Source organism: Macrosteles quadrilineatus, unplaced genomic scaffold (genome assembly GCF_028750875.1).
Source record: "Macrosteles quadrilineatus isolate MER2022 unplaced genomic scaffold, UCM_ALF_1.0 Scaffold_1__1_contigs__length_201487025, whole genome shotgun sequence".
Taxonomy (NCBI): domain Eukaryota; kingdom Metazoa; phylum Arthropoda; class Insecta; order Hemiptera; family Cicadellidae; genus Macrosteles; species Macrosteles quadrilineatus.
Window position 1 is genome coordinate 82,780,607 of NW_026542594.1, and position 20,953 is coordinate 82,801,559.

Here is a 20,953-nt window from a genome sequence, read left to right on the forward strand (position 1 = left end):
CTTGATGTCAGTTCATTATGCAGCTCAGTCGGCATCTAGCTGTGCTAGTGAGAGGTTTCTGCTGTACTTCGTTGAGCTACTGTGACAGTTTAAAATGTCTGTGTTAATTGAAAATGCCGCAAACTGTGGAGTGCGTGCAGTTATAAGGATTTTAACTGCAAAAAACTGTAAACCGATAGAAATCTATCGGCAACTATGTGAAGTTTATAGGGAAAACATGATTACTGAAGGTGGAATGCGTAGGCGGGTCATAAAATTTGAAAATGGCCGAACTAACGTTCACGACGAAGAGTGAAGTGGAAGACCCAGCATTGTGACTGCTGAACTTGTCGAAAAAGTCAATGCCGAAGTCCGTAAAATTTGAAAATTCACAATCACGGAACTCTCTATGGGTTTTCCACAAATTTCACGAAGTTTGTTGCACGAGATCATAACCGAAAAACTTGGTTACCACAAGTTTTGTGCAAGATGGGTACCGAAAATCTTGAAAGAGTCAAAAAACTCAGCAAATGGCTGCAGCACTAACGTTTCTGGGCGCTTACGATAAAGATGGTGACTCACTACTCGATCGCATCGTTACTGGTGACGAAACATGGGTTAAACATGTGAACTGCAAGACGAAATTGCTGTCAATGCAGTGGGTGCACACAGATTCCCCCCAACCCAAGAAATGCATGCAAACGATGTCGGAAGGTAATGGCGACTGTTTTTTGGGATAGGGAAGGTGTAATTTTTGTAGACTTCCTGGAAAGAGGAACTACAATAAACTCTTAAAGATATTGCCAAACTCTGCAAAACCTTAAAAGAGCGATACAAAACAATCGCAGGGGAAAGTTAAGCTCAAAGATCCTGTTGATTCACAACAACGCCTGGCCCCATACGGCTAATTTCACTCGTGAAGTTCTTGAATCTTTTAGGTGGGAGTTGTTTCCTCATCAGCCGCACAGTCCTGACCTGGCACCGAGTGACTTTCACTTATTTCCAGCAATGAAGAAGTGGCTGGCTATGCAGCGTTTTGATGACGACGCACAGCTACAGGAAGAGGTAACCAAGTGGTTGAAGACGCAGGTGGCCGAATTCTACGACGAAGGAATTTCTAAGCTCGTTCGTCGCTATGACAAGTGCCTTAATTTTAATGGTGATTATGCTGAAAAGTAGAATTTAAGTGTGGCTTTCATTTGTATACAATAAAATATTTTTCCAAGACTTTGTTTATGTTTAATCCCAAAACATAATCAACTTTCTGGATAGCCCTCATACAACAGACAGGCCTAGAGGGTAAACGATGTTAGAGGGTAAACGATCCAATCCGACGGTAAAAGGAGTCCTGGATCTTAAATCTATATGCAGAATGATGATTCTTCTAAGTGAGATTTATAAACTCCCCATTGCAAATTGCAGAGTTGTATGTTCTTATATTATTCAAATAGTTTTTTGAACGTTTTTTTGTTTCTTTTGATACATACTTTATTTATAGTCTATGTAGCCCCATTGATAAGATTTTCTATGAACTCAGAATGCTGATAAGGAGCTAATTTTACCTTCCCCTTGTGACAACACAAGGAGAATATATTCATAGATTTGCAGTAGTGAGAAATCCAATTTAACGACCCCAATTCAAAAGAGTCTGCGTTTTATTTTTAGGAACTTCCAGAGCATATTTAACACCATCACAGCTATTTACTTTTTAATTCCATGGTTCTCCACATTTTTTTTTTCTGGTTGTCTCTTTACACACATTTAATGACTTACTTTTTCTTTTTCTTTTTGTACTTTTCATAATCTGGGGATTATGATAAAGTTGTATAACGCTGTAATGACCCGATTCAACTTTGCCTTTAAACATCAAGTCACACACTTTTTCGCCAGGACCGAAATTGTAAGTGACAGTTTCTCAAGCAATTTCCTTGTGTACTCGAAAAAATAGTTAGGAGGGCATAGTTCACTGATAAACTGTAGTTTCATTCGCATCTAATTTCATTTACAACACTACAATAGAAATAATGGAAAGGGAGAGGGAGAAGAATGATACCCACAAACAACCTGTTACTGATAAGACGCACCGACCATAGTGCCCGGCAGTCTAGACGTAAACTCCCGCCGGTCACATCGTTAAAGCTAGGCCTAGGCATGCGTGTTACGTTTTTTAAATGTTTTTTATGTTTTGTAAATATTGTGATCTTTGACGACCTTCAGGAGAAGTGACAATGTCCTTGGGAAAACCTGAAGAAGGCTCCTTTGTGAGCCGAAACTAGTTGTTTCACAACCGATTGGATTATCAACATTACAGGTATTTAAACCACTTAAACTGTAGTTCCACGTATCCAGAGTACTCGCTATCTCGAGAAGGTAAAGTTTGGTACTGTTGAACGTTAAACACTGATCTTGAGTAAGATTAATCACCTACGATAAAATGTTTGTATGTATCCCACTCATTAGCAATTATCTCTACAACTTGCAAGCGGATTTCCCATGATTGTTGTGGTGGAATAAATGATTTTGATTGGAACAAACAGTTTCCGTCACCTACTATCGGTATTATTTAACGTTCCATACTCTAACTTAAACTCAATTACCACTTTCCTTTGGATAATTTTGCATGAAAAGTAACACATTTTTCAAAAATACAAAATTTACATTGTAGTTTGACATATCCAGCGTACTCGCCATCTCTAGAAAGTAGGGATGGTCAAGTCTCGAAATTTCGGAAAATTTTCGGGAAATTTTCAATCTCGTTACACGATACGAGATTACTTTTTGGCCGAGATTTTTATCAAGACGAGAATAAAAAAAAAAAAAAAAAAAAAAAAATTAAAAACGCCTGCAGAAAGTCAATGCAATACCCGCAATACAGGAGCGTGTTGTAGTTGCGTTTCCTTTTCGAAGGCGTTCTTATTTAATTAATTCTTTTAATGTAAATATTACTTTAATTCTTTTAATGTAAATATTACTTTCATTATTTTAATAATATTACTTTAATAACATTTGAGAAGTTTTGTTAAGTGTAAGCAGTGTGAGGAATGTTTTATTACTATAAAAAAAGTCAAAACAAGTAACTATTTTATAAAAATTAATATTGCTTTTATTTTATGAATTATTTTATTTTAGGATAAGTTGAACTCTATCCTAACTGATATCACCATGTTTCCTAATCGTAGGCATTTTTAATAAGTTAGGCGTGATTAATAAAAAAATGTTATGCTGATGTTATTTAATGAAAGATTGTAAATATTCTTGCCTATTATCATTATTTTAGTATTTAAACAGTCATCTAACAATGTTACAAAATCAGGTAAAAATTTTGAACGTGCATTTCCCGTTGTGTATGAGAAGAGAAATCTCGTCTCGATCTCGTCTCGACATTTTATGAGAAATAAAAAATCTCGTCTCGTCTCGTCTCGAACTAAAAATCCAATCTTGTCCATCCCCACTAGAAAGTAAAGTTTGGTACTGCTTAACGCCAAACACTGACCTTGAGTAAGATTAATCATCTATGATAAAATGTTTGTATGTTTCCCACACATTAGAAATTTTCTGTACAACCTGCAAGCGGATTTCCCTATGATTGTTCTGGTGGCCGTAGAGAATAAATTAAATTATAATATAATTTTACAATTACCTCGTCACAGCTCCGTAGTTTCCGTATATATTACGGCCGTTTCGGCATCAAAATGCCATCCTCAGATACATACATCCACCGGATTTGGCGTCGTCAAACTTGATACACACACGTAACACAATAACAAACATTTAAAACATTTAAAACATAAAAAACGAAAGACAGGCCTGTTGCGCACATGATGAGTACGTGTACGGAAGCTGACTGGACAACTGCTAGTTCGTTCCAGCCGTTGCGGTATTATCTCTTGGACTTTGATCCCTTGGCTTGAGCTAAAACAGCAACAAGGTGAGACTATTGACAAATATGTGTCGGAACTGAAACTTTTGAGCCAAGATTGCGTTTTTGAAGCTGTTAATGCGATTCAATACAGGGATCACTACATTCGTGATGCTTTTATCAATGGCTTAGCCTCGTCATACATACGACAGAGACTATTTGAAAATAAAACTTTAGACCTAGCTGAAGCAGTGGAACAGTCTAGAGCTCTTGAAATGGCTCAAGCTCAAGTCGAGAGCTATCCAAAATCTATGTACGGAATGCAAACTTGTGCAACGAATGAATTGGCAAAGCAAGCTTGTCAGTACGAATTCCCACTACAACAAAAGGAAGAAGCGACTGTTTCCGCTATTAAAGATGTTGATGGCAAGTGTTATTTTTGTGGGCATGATAGACACTCTAGAGATCGCTGTCCAGCCAGAGAAGCAACTTGTGGGAAATGTAACAAGACAGGGCATTATGCGAGAGTCTGTAAAAGTAATCCAACTCAACATTTTAAAGTAAAACAGAAGACGTCTAGTACATCAGCTGCACTAATAGCAACTACACATAATACATCTGTATTGAAGGACTCTACAGTTGAAGCTAAAGTGAATGGCCTGAAAGCAAATTGCTTAATAGACACCGGGAGTACATCAAGCTTTGTAAACTTGAAGTTTGTTCAGTTAAACAAAATTAAAATGTATAATGAAAGTGGACAAGTATCACTAGCTGCTTCTAATATGAAATCAAACGTCCACGGATTTGTTAAAATCAACCTAAATCTGTTGAATCTATGCAGTGGAAGGTGGTATGTAGCTACTGTACTCAAAGCCAGTGTGTGTGAATCGGCCACCAAGTTGTAAACTAGCTGTTCTGAATCATATTCAGTTTTAATTGACTACTCGATTCCCGTACGTAGGACGGGCCAACAGCTTGTAATTTTAGCGAATTTCCCATATAGGGAATAAGCTATTACCGTAGGTCTCATGGTAAGACCTAGACCCGGGACCGATTTACTTTTTCGTTTTGAGGTCCCCAGAGGCCAAAAACACCATCCGTTCAAATTCATATATATATATATATTTATATATATATATATATATATTTATATATATATATATTTATATATGTGTCCGTTAGCTCGATAACTCGAGCAAAATTGATCCGATTTTGATGAAATTTGGTACAAACGTGTAAACCTACATTTATTCGAACGAGTTTGCGAACCAGCATAATCGGACCATGGGATCAGGGGTTTATGGGAGGTTTTATGGGGTAAAAATGGGTTTTTCTCATTTTTGACCCTAAAAACTTTAAATTTCTAAATTTCTCTCTAGACCATTTTGAAGAGCTTAAAAAAACAAATAATTTAGTATATTGAAGTGTTTTTGAATGTTCATTGACTACGGAGAAAATTAAAAAAATTGTAAATTTAAAATTCCCATGTTATTCTTATGGAGAATAAATAAACTGTTCTAGTTTGCTTGTTTATGGATATATTTTAATCAAATTTGGCAATTTGGTTTATTTCATACTAAGCTATCAATATTTCAATTGAAAAAACACACCTCAACATCTTCCCCGTAGCAGCAAACCTAACTACTCACTAAAATTAATGTTATTTAAAAATGGAAATAAATCTGAAAATTTATAGGGAATATTTTAGTAAAAATCAAGCCGGGTGAATGGAAATTCGCTTAGTATGCAGGTTTGCTGCGACGGGGGTATTTAAATACAATTTTAGCCTAAATCTTCTTTTAAATGGACCAAACTTAATACATTTCCACCATATGTTTGTGCTGGCAAGACACTGGTTGCCTGTAAAGTTTCTTGCTACCGTAAGAGCTGTTTGCCACAACTGTTGGAATCACATCAACATTTAGATTTAAGATAGTAAAAAGCTTAAAACCCCCTTAAATCAGAGAGCTACTTTCAACACTCTTTTTTATTTCCAATTTTGAACTCACAACAATATAACAATCTATATATCTATATATTTAATACAATCTATATATTTAATACACAAATGTAGGTGCGTTTTCTCAGTCATTACTGGACCGATCTACAAGATTTATGACTCAAATTAAAGAGGATAATGTGTAGATTTGCCGAACTTCCTTAGAATTTACGTTTTTTCTAAGGGCTGAGACCTACAGCCCTTCAAAGGTCGAGTCAATACAATTCTAATTGAAGAATTAATAAACAGTTTATAAGTGATTTGTCAGCTGTGGTTGTCAGACATTTGTTATTATTTTTATAACCCCACTTTCAGTATATAATTATTAATCTAGGAGTTTCTGTTAAAAACAGACACGATATCGAACAGGGAAAAGTGTATTATTTTGTTAACTTACAATACCACAATGCGTTATTTAATTTCAAATGTATTTAAACATTATTTGTAGCCTATGTTTTGGTGTAAATTTTGTATTTTTGAATTGTGTATTAGTTTTCATGCGAAATGATTTGAAGGGAAGTCCTAATTTTAGGTTTAAACAACACGGAACGTGAAAAAATACCCATAATAGGGGGCGGAAACTGTTTGTTTCGATCAATTTAATTTATCAATAGACATGGTTTAGCCCCTGAGCTGAATTGATGAATATAATATAATAATGCCTAAAGAATGAGTTGAAAAAGCATGGAATTAAACTAGCTTTCAGAACCAGCAATAAAGTTATAAATAAGTTAAAACCTAAGATTAATAAAAATAAAGCTGACCAATCAGGTGTATATAAAATAAAATGTGCTAGTTGTCCAAGTACGTACATTGGAAAACAGGACGTTCCTTTAGCATTAGATACTGTTGTAAGAAAGACTTAGTAAACCAAAAGTATGGCTTTTATTCATTCAAAATTACAACCATGTTTTAGTTAAGAACAAATACAATATTTACAAACAAATCAAATAATAAATATTATCAGGCGATAATGTTCACATCACCACATTCTCCCCCACTAGTTTTCAAGGTAGGTATAGCATATGTAATCCTTTAGATATGACGGAGGCTTGACATTCCTCTTTGGACGTAGTTCCCCCACAGCCGTCTCTGAAGGTGGGGTCTGAGATACCGTTTGTTGAGTTTCATTTTGAACTTCATTGTGGTCAATGTCTGAATTTATATTTTCAACAATCTCTCTCTCAGTAGTGTTGTCTTCATGAGGTAGATCACCAGGAGGTAGGCCAGCGGGTGCAAGATGTCTCAGGGATACTTGTGATTCTGACCCATCTCTTCTTCTGACGAGAGCGTACTGTGGATTTGATTCCAAAAGTTGAACTGGCTCCACAAGGTCATCATATTTATTAGATCTTACAAACTTTCTAAGCAGGACAGGACCAGGAGCGGATAGCCAAGATGGTAAGGAGTCTCCATTGGTAGATCTTCTGCTATGTATAAAGAATCTTTCGTGCGGTGTGCAGTTTGTTGCAGTGCATAAAAGAGATCTGACTGAGTGAAGTGCCTCCTGTAATACTTCTTCCCATGCAGCAACTGGCAGGTTGTGGTTTTTCAAAGCTAGTAGGATGGTTCGCCATATTGTTCCATTGAAGCGTTCAATCTGAGAGTTCCCTCTAGGGTTATAAGGTGTCGTATGACTTGTAGCTACTCCGTACTTTTGAAGAAAGTCCGTCAGCTCTCGCGACATGAAAGATGAACCTCTATCTGAATGTACAAAGGACAGGGCTCCAAACATAAAAAATAGATCTGAAAAACATCTGATAACTGTTGCTGAACTAATGTCCTTACAGGGGTAAGCAAATACAAAACGAGAATACTCGTCCACCATGGTTAAAAGGTAACGGTTTCTGGTTGTTGATGGAAGAGGGCCCTTAAAGTCAATATTTAGACGTTCGAAGGGAGTGGTTGCCTTTATCAATTTGCCTTGGAATTGGTGAAATCTTGGCTTCACTTCTGGACATGTTTGACAAGCTGACGTCATCCTTTTTACATCATCCAGAGTGTAGTTTAGATTTTTAGTTTTAATCCAATGAAACATTCGAGTGACTCCCGGATGGCAGAGAGATTTGTGTAATTCAAACAACTTAGCATTGTCCCAGCGAACCGCACATGCCCGAGAGAGCGTATCTGCTTTTACATTCTCCCTACCAGGTCGGTACACTATTTCATATTGATAAGGTGTTAGCTCTAGTCGCCATCTCATAACTTTATCGTTCTTGATTTTGCTTGTATGCCTCTTGTCAAAGATAAATGATAAAGCTTGCTGATCCGTGTATAATCTGAAGTCTCTTCCGATAAGAAATGATTTCCATTTTTGAAGGGCTTCGACAATGGCAACGGCTTCTTTTTCAACAGCTGAATACAGCTTCTCAGATTTGTTTAGAGTCCGTGAGAAAAAAGCGATTGGCCGATTATCTTGACTTAAAGTTGCTGCCACGGCTATGTCAGATGCGTCAGTCTCCACTACCAGTGGCTCTTGCCCATTCCTAGGAGTAATTACTGAGTTTGCAATGTCAAGTTTGAGGGCTTCAAAATCTGCAACCGCTTCCTGTGACAAAGGAAAAGAATTGACTTGTGTCAGGTTTCTTATTTTATCAGAAAACCGATGTATCCATTTTGAATAATGAGCGAAAAATCCTAGGACTCGCTTTAGTGAAACTTGGTCTTTGGGCACAGGAAGTGACAGTAGAGATTCTAGCCGATCTGGATCAGGTCGAATAGAGTTATGGGAAACTAAATGTCCCAACAAGGTTATTGAAGACTGGTTGAACTTGCTCTTTTCGTTGTTGATTACAAGTCCATACTTAGTTACAGCATCTAAAAATGTTCTTAGATTCTCATCATGATCCTTTTGATCCTTTCCACATACGGTCAAATCATCCAGATACAATTCTAATTGAAGAATTAATAAACAGTTTATAAGTGATTTGTCAGCTGTGGTTGTCAGACATTTGTTATTATTTTTATAACCCCACTTTCAGTATATAATTATTAATCTAGGAGTTTCTGTTAAAAACAGACACGATATCGAACAGGGAAAAGTGTATTATTTTGTTAACTTACAATACCACAATGCGTTATTTAATTTCAAATGTATTTAAACATTATTTGTAGCCTATGTTTTGGTGTAAATTTTGTATTTTTGAATTGTGTATTAGTTTTCATGCGAAATGATTTGAAGGGAAGTCCTAATTTTAGGTTTAAACAACACGGAACGTGAAAAAATACCCATAATAGGGGGCGGAAACTGTTTGTTTCGATCAATTTAATTTATCAATAGACATGGTTTAGCCCCTGAGCTGAATTGATGAATATAATATAATAATGCCTAAAGAATGAGTTGAAAAAGCATGGAATTAAACTAGCTTTCAGAACCAGCAATAAAGTTATAAATAAGTTAAAACCTAAGATTAATAAAAATAAAGCTGACCAATCAGGTGTATATAAAATAAAATGTGCTAGTTGTCCGAGTACGTACATTGGAAAACAGGACGTTCTACTATCACTTACCGTACCTTATTTTACCACCTTGGCCACTGAAACCTCTAAATGATCCTGGCCTCCCATTCTCTTCTATCCCCTGCCATTTCTGGATGACAGGAAGACAGGAAGATACCAGTCTGAAGATGTCTTTCATTACTTGGTATTCCAAGTGGTCGTCTACCTTGTAGTACTCCTTGGAATACACTTTTAAAAGTTGAAGTATCTTCTCTCCGCCATGCAAAGCCTTTCCCAGCCCATCCGAGATCCGAGCCTTTTGGTCTACTTTTGGAATGTACCCCTTTTTTAAGTTTCTGAATCATACAGTACTACTGGGATAGTTATGATATGGTATGAATCGATTTTGGTTTCTACTGACACCCTGCAGCTTACTCGTAAGTTTTCTGGAGACCTACTACACCGGTTGACATTTTCATTATGAATAAAATGTGTACTGTATGCAGTCATACTTATATTCAAACATCTAGAAAAAGATGTATCAACAAGTAAACCACTTATATCTTAAAGGATTAAGCACTTACACTTAGGCTAGACGGATTGCATTTATGACAAAACTTGATTATACGTTTAAAATGTTTAGTTCAAAATTACACAATCTCCTGATAACATATAGATCTTTTACGGTAGAAAATAATCTGTATTTTAAAGTAAAATAGTGTGTAGGCAAACTCTGACGATTTTTGTATACAAACAACTTGTAACGTAAACATTTCAATGACAGTTAGAACCAGCTGCTAGTTAAACCACTACTAAAACTACTTTAACTCATCCGTCGGCTGCTAGACTTTTTGAAAATTAAAACTTAATTTCTAAAAAACTGAAACCCTAAACTAAAATTATGGCTTCGACATTCCCTAGTTCTCAAAATTATCTTTCTTTTAACACAAAAATCATAAAAACCCGTCAAGTGGTTGATTCAAAATCGTGAAATAAAAAAACCCTGTTTTGTTTTAATTTTAATATATATATAGGATGTTTTAAAGTGTAAAAATAAACATTTTTATTTTTTTGGGACGGGTACCGGTATAAAAAAATCTCAGATACTAAGCATACCGGTAACATAAATAAACATTTGGCCAGAATCAAATTAAATCGAGTTATACAGGGTGAGTTTTAATTGTTCCCCCCCCCAACTTTTTTTTACATTTTTTTCAAATATCAATCCCAGACACCACATCCAAACATTGTTGGGTAGTAAGTACTTCATTTTGAAAAGGTGGTCATTACCGGCCGCCATCTTGGATCCGCCATATTGGATGCAAAATTTTTTTCAAATGTAAAGCTTGGGTTGTGACCCATTATTTCAAACTAGATTTTTACCCTGATTGCAATGCCACAAACCGTTTTTAAAAATCTTGATCCATTCCAAAGTTATGAGGGGTTTTTAAAACTTTATTTTTAGCCCATTTTAACATACACTACCAGTCATTGTCGACCTATTTTCACTTGGTTATGATTGATGTATTTTTTGTTGGCAGCCATATTGGATCCGCCATTTTGAAATGTGATAAATTATTTTAAATATGAAGGGGGTGTTGTGAGCCATAATTTCGAATTCATTTTTTAAGCTAAACTCAATGCCGCAATCCATTTTTTGTTATCAAGTTATGAAATATTGCATTTTTTTTTGTTAAAAATTTCAATATTTCAAAATCAAAATATGAAAATGAAAAACGGATCATGGAATTGAGTTCAGCTTAAAAAATTAGTTCGAAATGATGGGTCACAACACCCCCTTCATATTTAAAATAATTTATCACATTTCAAAATGGCGGATCCAAGATGGTGGCCGAAAAAAATATACCTGCCATAACCAAGTGAAAATAAGTTGACAATGACTGGTAGTGTATACTCATCTTTATCTAGCACTATTTTGAGATTATGGTCTTGGTTTGTAAATGCACAATGTTAAAATGGACTACAAATAAAGTTTTAAAAACCCCTCATAACTTTGGAATGGATCAAGATTTTTAAAAACTGTTTGTGGCATTGCAATCAGGGTAAAAACCTAGTTCGAAATAATGGGTTACAACCCTACCTTTACATTTGAAAAAAAATATTTTGCATCCAATATGGCGGATCCAAGATGGCGGCTGGAAATGACCACCTTGTCAAAATAAAGTACTTACTACCCAACAATGTTTGAAAGTGGTCTGGGATTGATATTTGAAAAAATGTAGAAAAAAGTTGGGGGGGGGACAATTAAAACTCACCCTGTATAACTGTTACAAAATCACACTACCTCAAGAAAAATTACTTCCGATCTGTGTAATAAAATGCATTATTTTATTCAACTGGTTTGGCCCAAATGGGTATGTAAATGCAGTTGGCTCCCAAATTAATGTGTTTGAGACATTACAGTTTATTTGTAGAAAATAAAGTAGGAGTAGAACAAAGAAATGTTGATGCAAGATGGTGTCAATGTTGGCATTGACAATCGTCTACGCCTTGTTCATCTGTCCGTTATGCACTGTCACGACAATAGATTTTAGCCAAGGGGCTGATGAAGACATAATGGAGTATTGGTATACGATTGGGGTGATCAGTAATCATAGCAACTTGTTGAATGCACCTTATACACGCATGTGTGGAAGGGTAAGAATGACCACGTTTTATTTCATTGTTATCTTTCTTTATGATTTCATCTTTGTTATGAGTGTTGTAATGTTTATGTAGGGCTTTATTTTTCTATGGTTTAAGTTATGTTGTTGTCGTTTACAATCATTAGTTTTCAATGAAGGTAACACCATAATTCATTTTCAATCATACCTACCTACTACTTTGCTTTGTTTCAATTCCATTTCCAGTTCAAATCCTGTGGTTGTTCACAACTTTTGTTTCATTCTAAAGGGAGTCTATAAGATAGGCTTAGCTATAAGTTTAAATAAATTTACCAAAGTCTGAGCGAGTGAGAATGCATTGCATTGGATGCTCTGTCGTGTGGCGGGTGGAAGTGGCACCTGCCTCATAGCATGTTGCGCACAGATCGTAATCATAGCAAATCAGACACTTGTAACGTCGTCCTCTAAAGTTGCCTTTTAGACATGAATCACAACTGACCCCTAGAACAAATGGCCAATTAAAATGTTTTCTGAGTCCTACCTGAATTAAATTAACAGACTAACGAAACATTGAAGCTAATTTACTAATATTTAAACTCTCCTATCCTCAATCGCATTAACATTAAAAACAATGGAGTTTGTAAAAAAATTTCTTGTTGTAAACCTATATTTTTTATTTTGCATGCTTCACAACTTTGTATAGATACAATACTGAATAGCACAAATAAATATAGGTAATTCAGGTATAACATCAATAGTCAAAGTTATAACATTACATAGAGGTTGGTCTTATCTCTATAACTACAGCCTCATGTGTAACCAAATCACTCACTCACTCACTCGGGATACAAATGTTTCAATTTTTATTTTAACCCCCCTTAAATTTATAATTTCGCCCATGTTATTCTTATGGGAAATTTTCTGAAGGAAAATCCTAAAAAGGTGCATTTTTTAATTTTAATCCCCTTAAATTTAGAATTTCCCTCACGTTATTCTTATAGGAAATAACATTGGAAGTTTCTGACTTTGGAATGGGGATAAGAAACCATTTCTCAGCCTAAAAACAAGCTTGAGACTTGAAATTTACCAATATATTACACCATCCGTTTTTAACGGTTAAATTTCCAAAAGTCACATTTTTAAATTTTAACCCCCAAAACAAAATTCCTTAAAATACTCTTTTATTTAATAAAGTACATTTTTTTTATGGCTACCTACAACTAAGTTAATAACGTTTAAGAGCTAGCAAATATTTGAAAGAATTTTCATGGTCAGGAATAACATTTTTTATACAAAATGCTATTGGGCGTTTTCCGAAAATCTCACCCATTTGCCCAAAAAAAAAAACGCCCTACATTCTTAAAATTTCTTGGATTTTCCACATGTTTTTAATTTTTAAACTTGCTTTTCGGACAAATATTTGTACATTTCATGCTCCCAACTTAAAAACCCAAAAGTAACATTTAAAAATTTTCACCCCCTCAAAAATATTTGAAATGACAATAGAAAAAAATCAAATTGTTTCTTATTGTCACTGTGTGCAATGGTCTATTACTGTCACCCATCAACAACACACATGCTGGGTATTTGGCATCTGGTAGGATGGCTAGACTGAGGTACTAACCCAAAATATTTAAGAAATGTGTACCTCCCAACAAATACAGTAATTGAGCTCTGACCCCCTAACAATTCTTAAACCACTTTCATTGTGCTAAGGACTTGACATCTTTTACAGTTAGGTACTGGTCTTATTTTTAAAACCAAAATTTATTAATTTATATCAAATATCACACAATTTAACCCCTCCCCCCAAAATCGCACTTCTACATTTCTGAATAAAAACACTTCATTGGACTAAATTATCATAGGCAAAATACTTTGATATTTAGCAGGATTATTGGCCTTAAGTTTTAACACTCAAAATCTTTGAATCTTAGAACGTAAACTCAAAATCTTTGAATCTTTAACGTAACCTTTTATTGCCAACCCCCCCCCCTCACAAATCTAAGAGGGCTAGCTAAGAGGGCTAATACTTGAGAAATATGAAATTTAAAATTGCAACCATGACCCCCCTCCCTTAAATAGATAAATATAAGGACTCCTTTAACAGTTTTTTACCTACTTCTGCAGTGCTCAGTGTTTACCTACTTATTATTGGCATTTTACTCAGTAAAACAATATTTCAATTTCAAGATGTCCCCAAGGTAATTTCCTACAATTCTCTATAACTAAAAAGGGGACCTGAGAGGTGAAGCCCCCAGCAAACCAAAGGTGAGTCTCTCTCTATAAATCTCTTTGCAGTCAAAGCTATCAACATATAAGGTGCATAATATTTGATTTTCCTGTCTGACCTATATCAGCATTTTTAGCTGGTATTATTTAAAACCTACCGACATGCTTGGAAACCCAACTCTGATATAAAGCCAACTGATATATGATTTCAAACATGACATAATACAGGAGAGTGGGCAGTTATCACTAAAGATTTGCAGTAGTAGGCTAAAACATTTAAAGGGCCTTTTCCGTTAATTTACTACCATTATGTTATTTCAGATTTAATTGTTACAGTTATCCACAAAACGTATTTAAAGGGTAAGGTTATTGTAGGTTCGTCAAAGAATCTTGACAGCTGTTTCAACTAAATAAGGTGGGTTCTATGATATTCAATAATAGAATACAAAAGTTACAAGGTTTAATAACAAAGGGCAACAATATGATTCTTTTGGTTGAAAATTTCAAAATATGAACAGCTTTAGATAGGTACTGACAACATATAACAGAAGTAACAAAACAGCTCTAAAGGCAAATTCTGGACTCTGAATAACTGTTGGCAAAACTGTTAAAGAACTAATGGTATAGACCACAGTAAAAAATAAATGCTCCCTCCACAGCAAACCTGCAAGCTAATCGAATATCAATTTTCCTGATTGGATTTCCACTTAGATCCATTTAAAAAACATTAGGTTTAACGAGTACCTAGGTTTGCTGTTACATGGCAGGTAATAAAGTATGTTTTTGGTAAAATATTCATAGCTTACCGGTAGTCTAAAATAAATAAATTTTCTAAGTTCAATCAAAATATATCCATAAACAAGCAAACTACAACGGTTAACTTTATTCTCCATAAGAATAACATGGGAATTATAAATTTACAATTTTATGTACAATTTACTAATTTTTGCGAATTTCCCCTATAGGGAATAAGCTATTACCGTAGTACTCATGGTAAGACCTTGTTTAATAGACAAAAGTATCTTTATTACTGAACTCAATCTGTGTACAACTTCAAATGTAAACAATAACAATAATAACATAATATGACATATGATTATACACAGATAAAGGAATACTTTTAACCAAACATGCCCCTTTTCACAAATCTAGGCCTAATTTTTTTGGAGCTTTGAATATCCTGGTTCTGGTACGTTCAATGAAGGGTCGAATATACCACGAATTACGACGCAACTTTCTCCCATTTACTTCAACAATGTATGATCTGTTTCCCAGCACATCAACTATTATACCTTCTTCCCACTGAAGGTCGGAAACATTCCTGATTAATACTTTTTGTCCCTTCATGAAAACACTGGCTTTATTTAGTGCTGTTTTATTATACTGCATACCCTGGCCAAGTTTGCTTGTCACTTCTTTATCATCAATAATCCGTGGTTTAAGTTTTGATGGTATTACAGGTAACTTAGTGTTCAGAACTCTACTTTGAAGTAGTTGCGAAGGAGAATACCTCAGATTCGCAACTGGAGATGACCGATAATTTAGAAGATATAAACTGAAGTCTGTTTTCTCATGCTTTGACTTTTGCAACATTGACTTAACTATGCCTACTGCTTTTTCCGCGAGTCCATTACTGCGAGGATAATGGGGACTAGTAAACTTTACTTCAAACTTCCACAATTTACTGAAGTCAATGAATTCTTGAGAGTTAAATGGGACATTGTCACTTACAAAAATACTTGGTATTCCAAAACGAGCAAAAATTGGCTTCAATGCCGTAATGACAGTAGTTGCTTTTTTATCTCGAATACGCTCAACTTCAATCCATCTTGAGTAATAATCTATTAACACTAAATAACTTTGATCGTCGAAATCGGCTATGTCTGCTGCTACCTTGTAAAAAGGCATGTCAAAAACTTCATGAGGTTGAAGTGGCTCTTTCAATTTTGCTCGCATAAACTTAGCGCAAGTAGCACAGCTGTCAATAAGATTTTTCAAATCTGAAACTAATCCAGGCCAGTAAACAAGTTCTTGAGCTTTCTTGTTTAACTTGTTGAATCCCAAGTGAGTTTCATGGAGTGTCTGTAAAGTATATCTTCGCATAGATGGTGGCACTATCAACCTTTCGTTAAAATACACTAGTCCATCTTGAACTGTTAGGTCATTTCGTATTCTAAAATAATGCATTAGTTCATGGTTATTCGGCGAAACTTTGCTGGGCCATCCTTCTTGATAAAACTGCATAACTTTGTATAAGGATTCGTCTTCATTTGTAGATTTTATGTACTGATCCATTGTAATTATGTTTCTTGATACCAAAGAATCCAGCTTCTGCTTAAGACGGTCCATTAATTTGTTAGGTATTCTACAGGCAGGTGAACTTCTTGGAACAGCCCCTTCCTTAAGTTTCAGTTTCAGTACTTCAGGAAAACAACCTTGGTTTACAAATACATCTTTATTCTCTTCAACCAGCGTTTGTACGTCGGGTATTTTGCTTACTGCATCAATAGATATTCTCTTGATGAGGCCCATTGCAATAGATGAATTAAGTCCTATTATTGGTGTCGCCTTTTCAGAATCAACCACAATAAATGTGATGTTGTACAATTTAGAAGCCACTGTAACTGGCAGGGTTACTTCCCCCACTGTGATTATCTTGAACCCACAAAAAGCCTCAAGCTTGGTTGTTGATGGTTGAACCTCAAAGCACTTAGGTAGAGATAAGCTATCAAGATGTTTGGTGGAAAGAATATTAACATCTGCACCAGTGTTAATCTTAAATACGATCTTCTTTGCATTTATATTTAATGTTACTGTCCAGTGACTTGCTTTGATCCTGTTAACATTGACTATAGCCCCCACTTCATCGTTAAGCTTCCACTCTGACTGTGTTTCATCAATTCGAGCAGTAGATTCTAATTCATGGCCATTGAAAATTTTTGTCTTGCATACTTTAGCAAAGTGATTGGGTTTTAGACATTTTAAGCATACTTTATTTTGTGCAGGGCAAGGTTGGCCTTTGTGAAAATATCCACATCTTGAACATCTTACACCCTCATTATCATAAGCTCTAGGCCTGATCATTGAGGAATAACCATTTGTAGCTTGGCTGTAATTTTGCTTATTCGTCTGTGGTTTTTGAGTCTTGTTAATAGTAACGTCATCAATATAGGTTGGCTGATCATTTTTCATTAATTGCTTCTGTTTTCTTCTGCTGTTTCTACGCATCTGCAGTAATCAATTACTTTTTCTAGAGGAACATTGTCTCTTAGAAGGCGTTCTTTAACGCTCGCAGAGGAAATTCCAGATATGATTTGGGACCGTAGGAGTTTATCTTCTTGATCTTTAAATTCGCAAGGGCTTCCAAGTGACTTTAAATCAATCAAATATTTATCAAAACTTTCCTCATCTCTCTGTTTACGAGTTAAGAAACGATGTATTGCCATAGTCTCATTCTTTTTAGGAATACAGTGTTTTTCCAGCGTGTTTAAGATACTTAAGACTGTTTCATCCTCATTTTCTGCATCTCTCTTCAGTGTGTTGTAAAGCTTTAAAAGCTTCAGCCCCTAAAAGGTTCTTCAATCTTGCAACTTGTACTTTGTTTGACTTTTTGTCTGTTTCAGTTGCTTCAAAGTATATTAATATTTCTTCTTTAAACTTCTTATAATTGGTGGCAATATTACCATTAACAACATTCAACTCTTCAGGTTTATTAAAATCCATTTTGATCTTTCTTTTCTTTTTGAATTCTCTTATTTACTTTATTATTCTTGACTGCGCCATGTTTAATAGACAAAAGTATCTTTATTACTGAACTCAATCTGTGTACAACTTCAAATGTAAACAATAACAATAATAACATAATATGACATATGATTATACACAGATAAAGGAATACTTTTAACCAAACAGACCTGGACCCGGGACCGTTTTACTTTGAGGTCCCTAGAGACCAAAAACACCATCCGTTCAAATTCATATATAGGCTATATATATACAGGGTTAGTAAAAAGTGTGGAGACCCCCTTTTATTTTTTTAACGGCCCATACTAGAAAAACTAAACTCGGCACACCTTTATGGCATGTTATGAAGTACTTTTTGGGCATAACCGTCACTTGGTGTACATGCCAAAAATGTAAAATCCAACACATGTGTTGGTGTAAAATCCAAAATGGGGGATTTTTGGGGAAACTCAAAAATTTCAAATACAAAGACGTATTGAGTGACCCCTCATTTTGAAGGTCCTGGTAAAAGAAAACCAAAAACGCAAACTAGAGGTCTTTATCTCAATCCAGTAAAAAATGGCAGCCAATTGAAATTCTCAGAAGTTGAATTTAACTTGCAGCTTTCCAAGTCTGGAGACCCCCTGTAAATTTTGTAGCGGCTCACACTAGGAAAACTAAACTCCACACACCTTTTTGGCATGTAATGAAGTACTTTTTAAGCCTAATAGCCACTTGCTTACCAAACCCAAAATGGGGGATTTTGGGGGAAACTCAAAAGTTTTTAATGATAAGCCCCATCAAGTGACCCCTCATTTTGAAGGTCCTGGTAAAAGAAAACTAACAACGCAAACTATAGTCTGTCTAAAATAGTTGTGTGGTTGGAATTCAACATATGATTTCCCTATTATGGTAAATCTCCCTCTCATTTACCCTTTTCTACGCTAAAATACCCGTAACAATCATCTGTTTCATATTGCAGACAGGTTTTTAGGAAGCATTTGTTTATAATGATTGAACTACACACATAATAAAACAAGAAGATTTATTCATAAATAATCTACGTATTAATTTTAATTTCACTAGAAGTTTTGTTGTAATATAGATAATCTTGGACTAACATTTATGCTTTATGCTTTTGATGGATTGTTTTAAATACAATTTCAGTTCAGGTAATGTAACTATACATTATTAAATTAGTTAATATCGTGGTGAACTGGTTTCACAATTCTAAAGCGATTCTTCACTTCTTATTTAGTTATTATTTTAATGCCGTCGGTAATGGGAACTTTGTCAAGGTCTCTAGCGGAGCCCTAAGGTCAGATCAGGATGAAAACCATTGAGTGTTCCTGTTTATGCCTGAATAATCATTGTACAACATCAGAGTACTTTGACTTTAATATCTACCTATTAGGTCATGATGAACAATGGAGTCATTTCATTAAACTTGTTTTATTGTACCATACATTATTTACTATAATTTTCTTTGACTGAGGATAAACTAACATAACAAATTGATCATACTATTTGAATGAACGAGTTATGTTTAAAGATACACAAAAATTAAACCATTTGTATGAAACAGCTATATTTAAGCTTTTGCATTTTTTCATTGTTTACTAATTGTATAAATATTTAAAATCCCTAATAATAAAAGCCCAATATGCCTGAGTACACACCAAATAGAAAACAAAACTCGTAAAAATATATAAATATAATTTTATTTTTAAAACATATATTAAACCACAAAATGAACACAATGATGTAAATTTAACAACAGTTAGATGTAATGTGAACGTTAACAAAGTACTGGAGACGTTCCATTACATCATTATCTCTCATAACTGGAAAGTAGATCTTCGCTTAAGCCATCAGAGTCAGTGTCATCCTGCAGATTTATAATGAATGGTTCCATAATTTCGTCACGCAGTCCTTCTTTAAAAAAATCTTCTTCCGGGATATTTTCAGCATGAATTACGCATTGCTTCCAGTCTTCTACTGTTATATGGTTCATGGCATTTTCAAGAAGGTTCCTGACATCCTTTATTTTGAAAGACGTGTTATTGCGCTACCTCCCCTTTTACTTGAGCCCAAATTAGCTCTATGGGATTGTATTGACAATGGTAGGGGGTAGGCAAACAACCTCAGACCCATCTGCAACGCAAGTTCATCCAGTTCGTACTGTGGAGGAAAATCTTGCCTGTGCTGCCGCACGGTGGTAAGAAGTTCTGCTACTGTGTGGACTGGATTGTGTTCAATACCGTTATCTGCTAGCCACTTCACAATGCTTGCCTTTCTTGATTTTGAACTTGGAATTTTGTTAAGTCGTTTCGAATGGTAGCTGGCATTATCCATTACAATAATCTTTTGATATATTTTCTATATTACAATCTTCGGAGTCCATATTATGTGCTGCAATGCATTTGTTTCCTTCCCCCGTTAAGTTTTGCACTGTTTTGGCTATTTCTAATTAACATTAATCAATTAAACCCAAACTGAATAATATTAAACTGCACAAAATATCATCATAATAATCACAATGTTGTTTACTACTAAAATGTAAACAAAGTGACACCTGTTCCTGTTGTAAAATTATGAACAGTATGAATCAGCTGTAGGCTATTATGTGGTGGTGGCAGGGGCCAGGGAGAAAACAGGGGAAAACAAATTTGTCCTTCAACCGCACATTAAATTCAGACAGAGTATAGAGGTTTCTATCTCAATCCAGTATAAAGTGGAAGGTGATTAAAATCTTTAAAATCGGAAATAACTTGCAATTTTCTATTGAATTGGCTGCCATTTTGTACTGAACTGAGATAGAGACCTCTAGTTTGCGTTGTTGGTTTTCTTTTACCAGGACCTTCAAAATGAGGGGTCACTCGATGGGTCTTTGTGTTTGAAATTTTTTAGTTTCCCCCAAAATCCCCCATTTTGGGGATGAACACCAAGTGGCGGTTATGCCCAAAAAGTACTTCATAACATGCCATAATGGTGTGCCGAGTTTAGTTTTTCTAGTATGGGCCGTTAAAAAAATAACAGGGGGTCTCCACACTTTTTACTAACCCTGTATATGTGTCCGTTAGCGCGATAACTCCAGCA

At 35.1% G+C, this 20,953-nt stretch overlaps 1 protein-coding gene across 1 annotated transcript in view; it reads right to left on the reverse strand.

Annotated features, from left to right (window-relative positions):
- Nucleotides 1–20,953, reverse strand: part of LOC128983684 (E3 ubiquitin-protein ligase KCMF1-like) — a 78,968-nt gene that overhangs the window by 49,745 nt on the left and 8,270 nt on the right. The window contains exon 2 of the mRNA XM_054403086.1: nt 12,233–12,400. Coding sequence (XP_054259061.1) covers nt 12,233–12,400 — 168 coding nt within the window. The remainder of the gene's footprint in view (nt 1–12,232; nt 12,401–20,953) is intronic.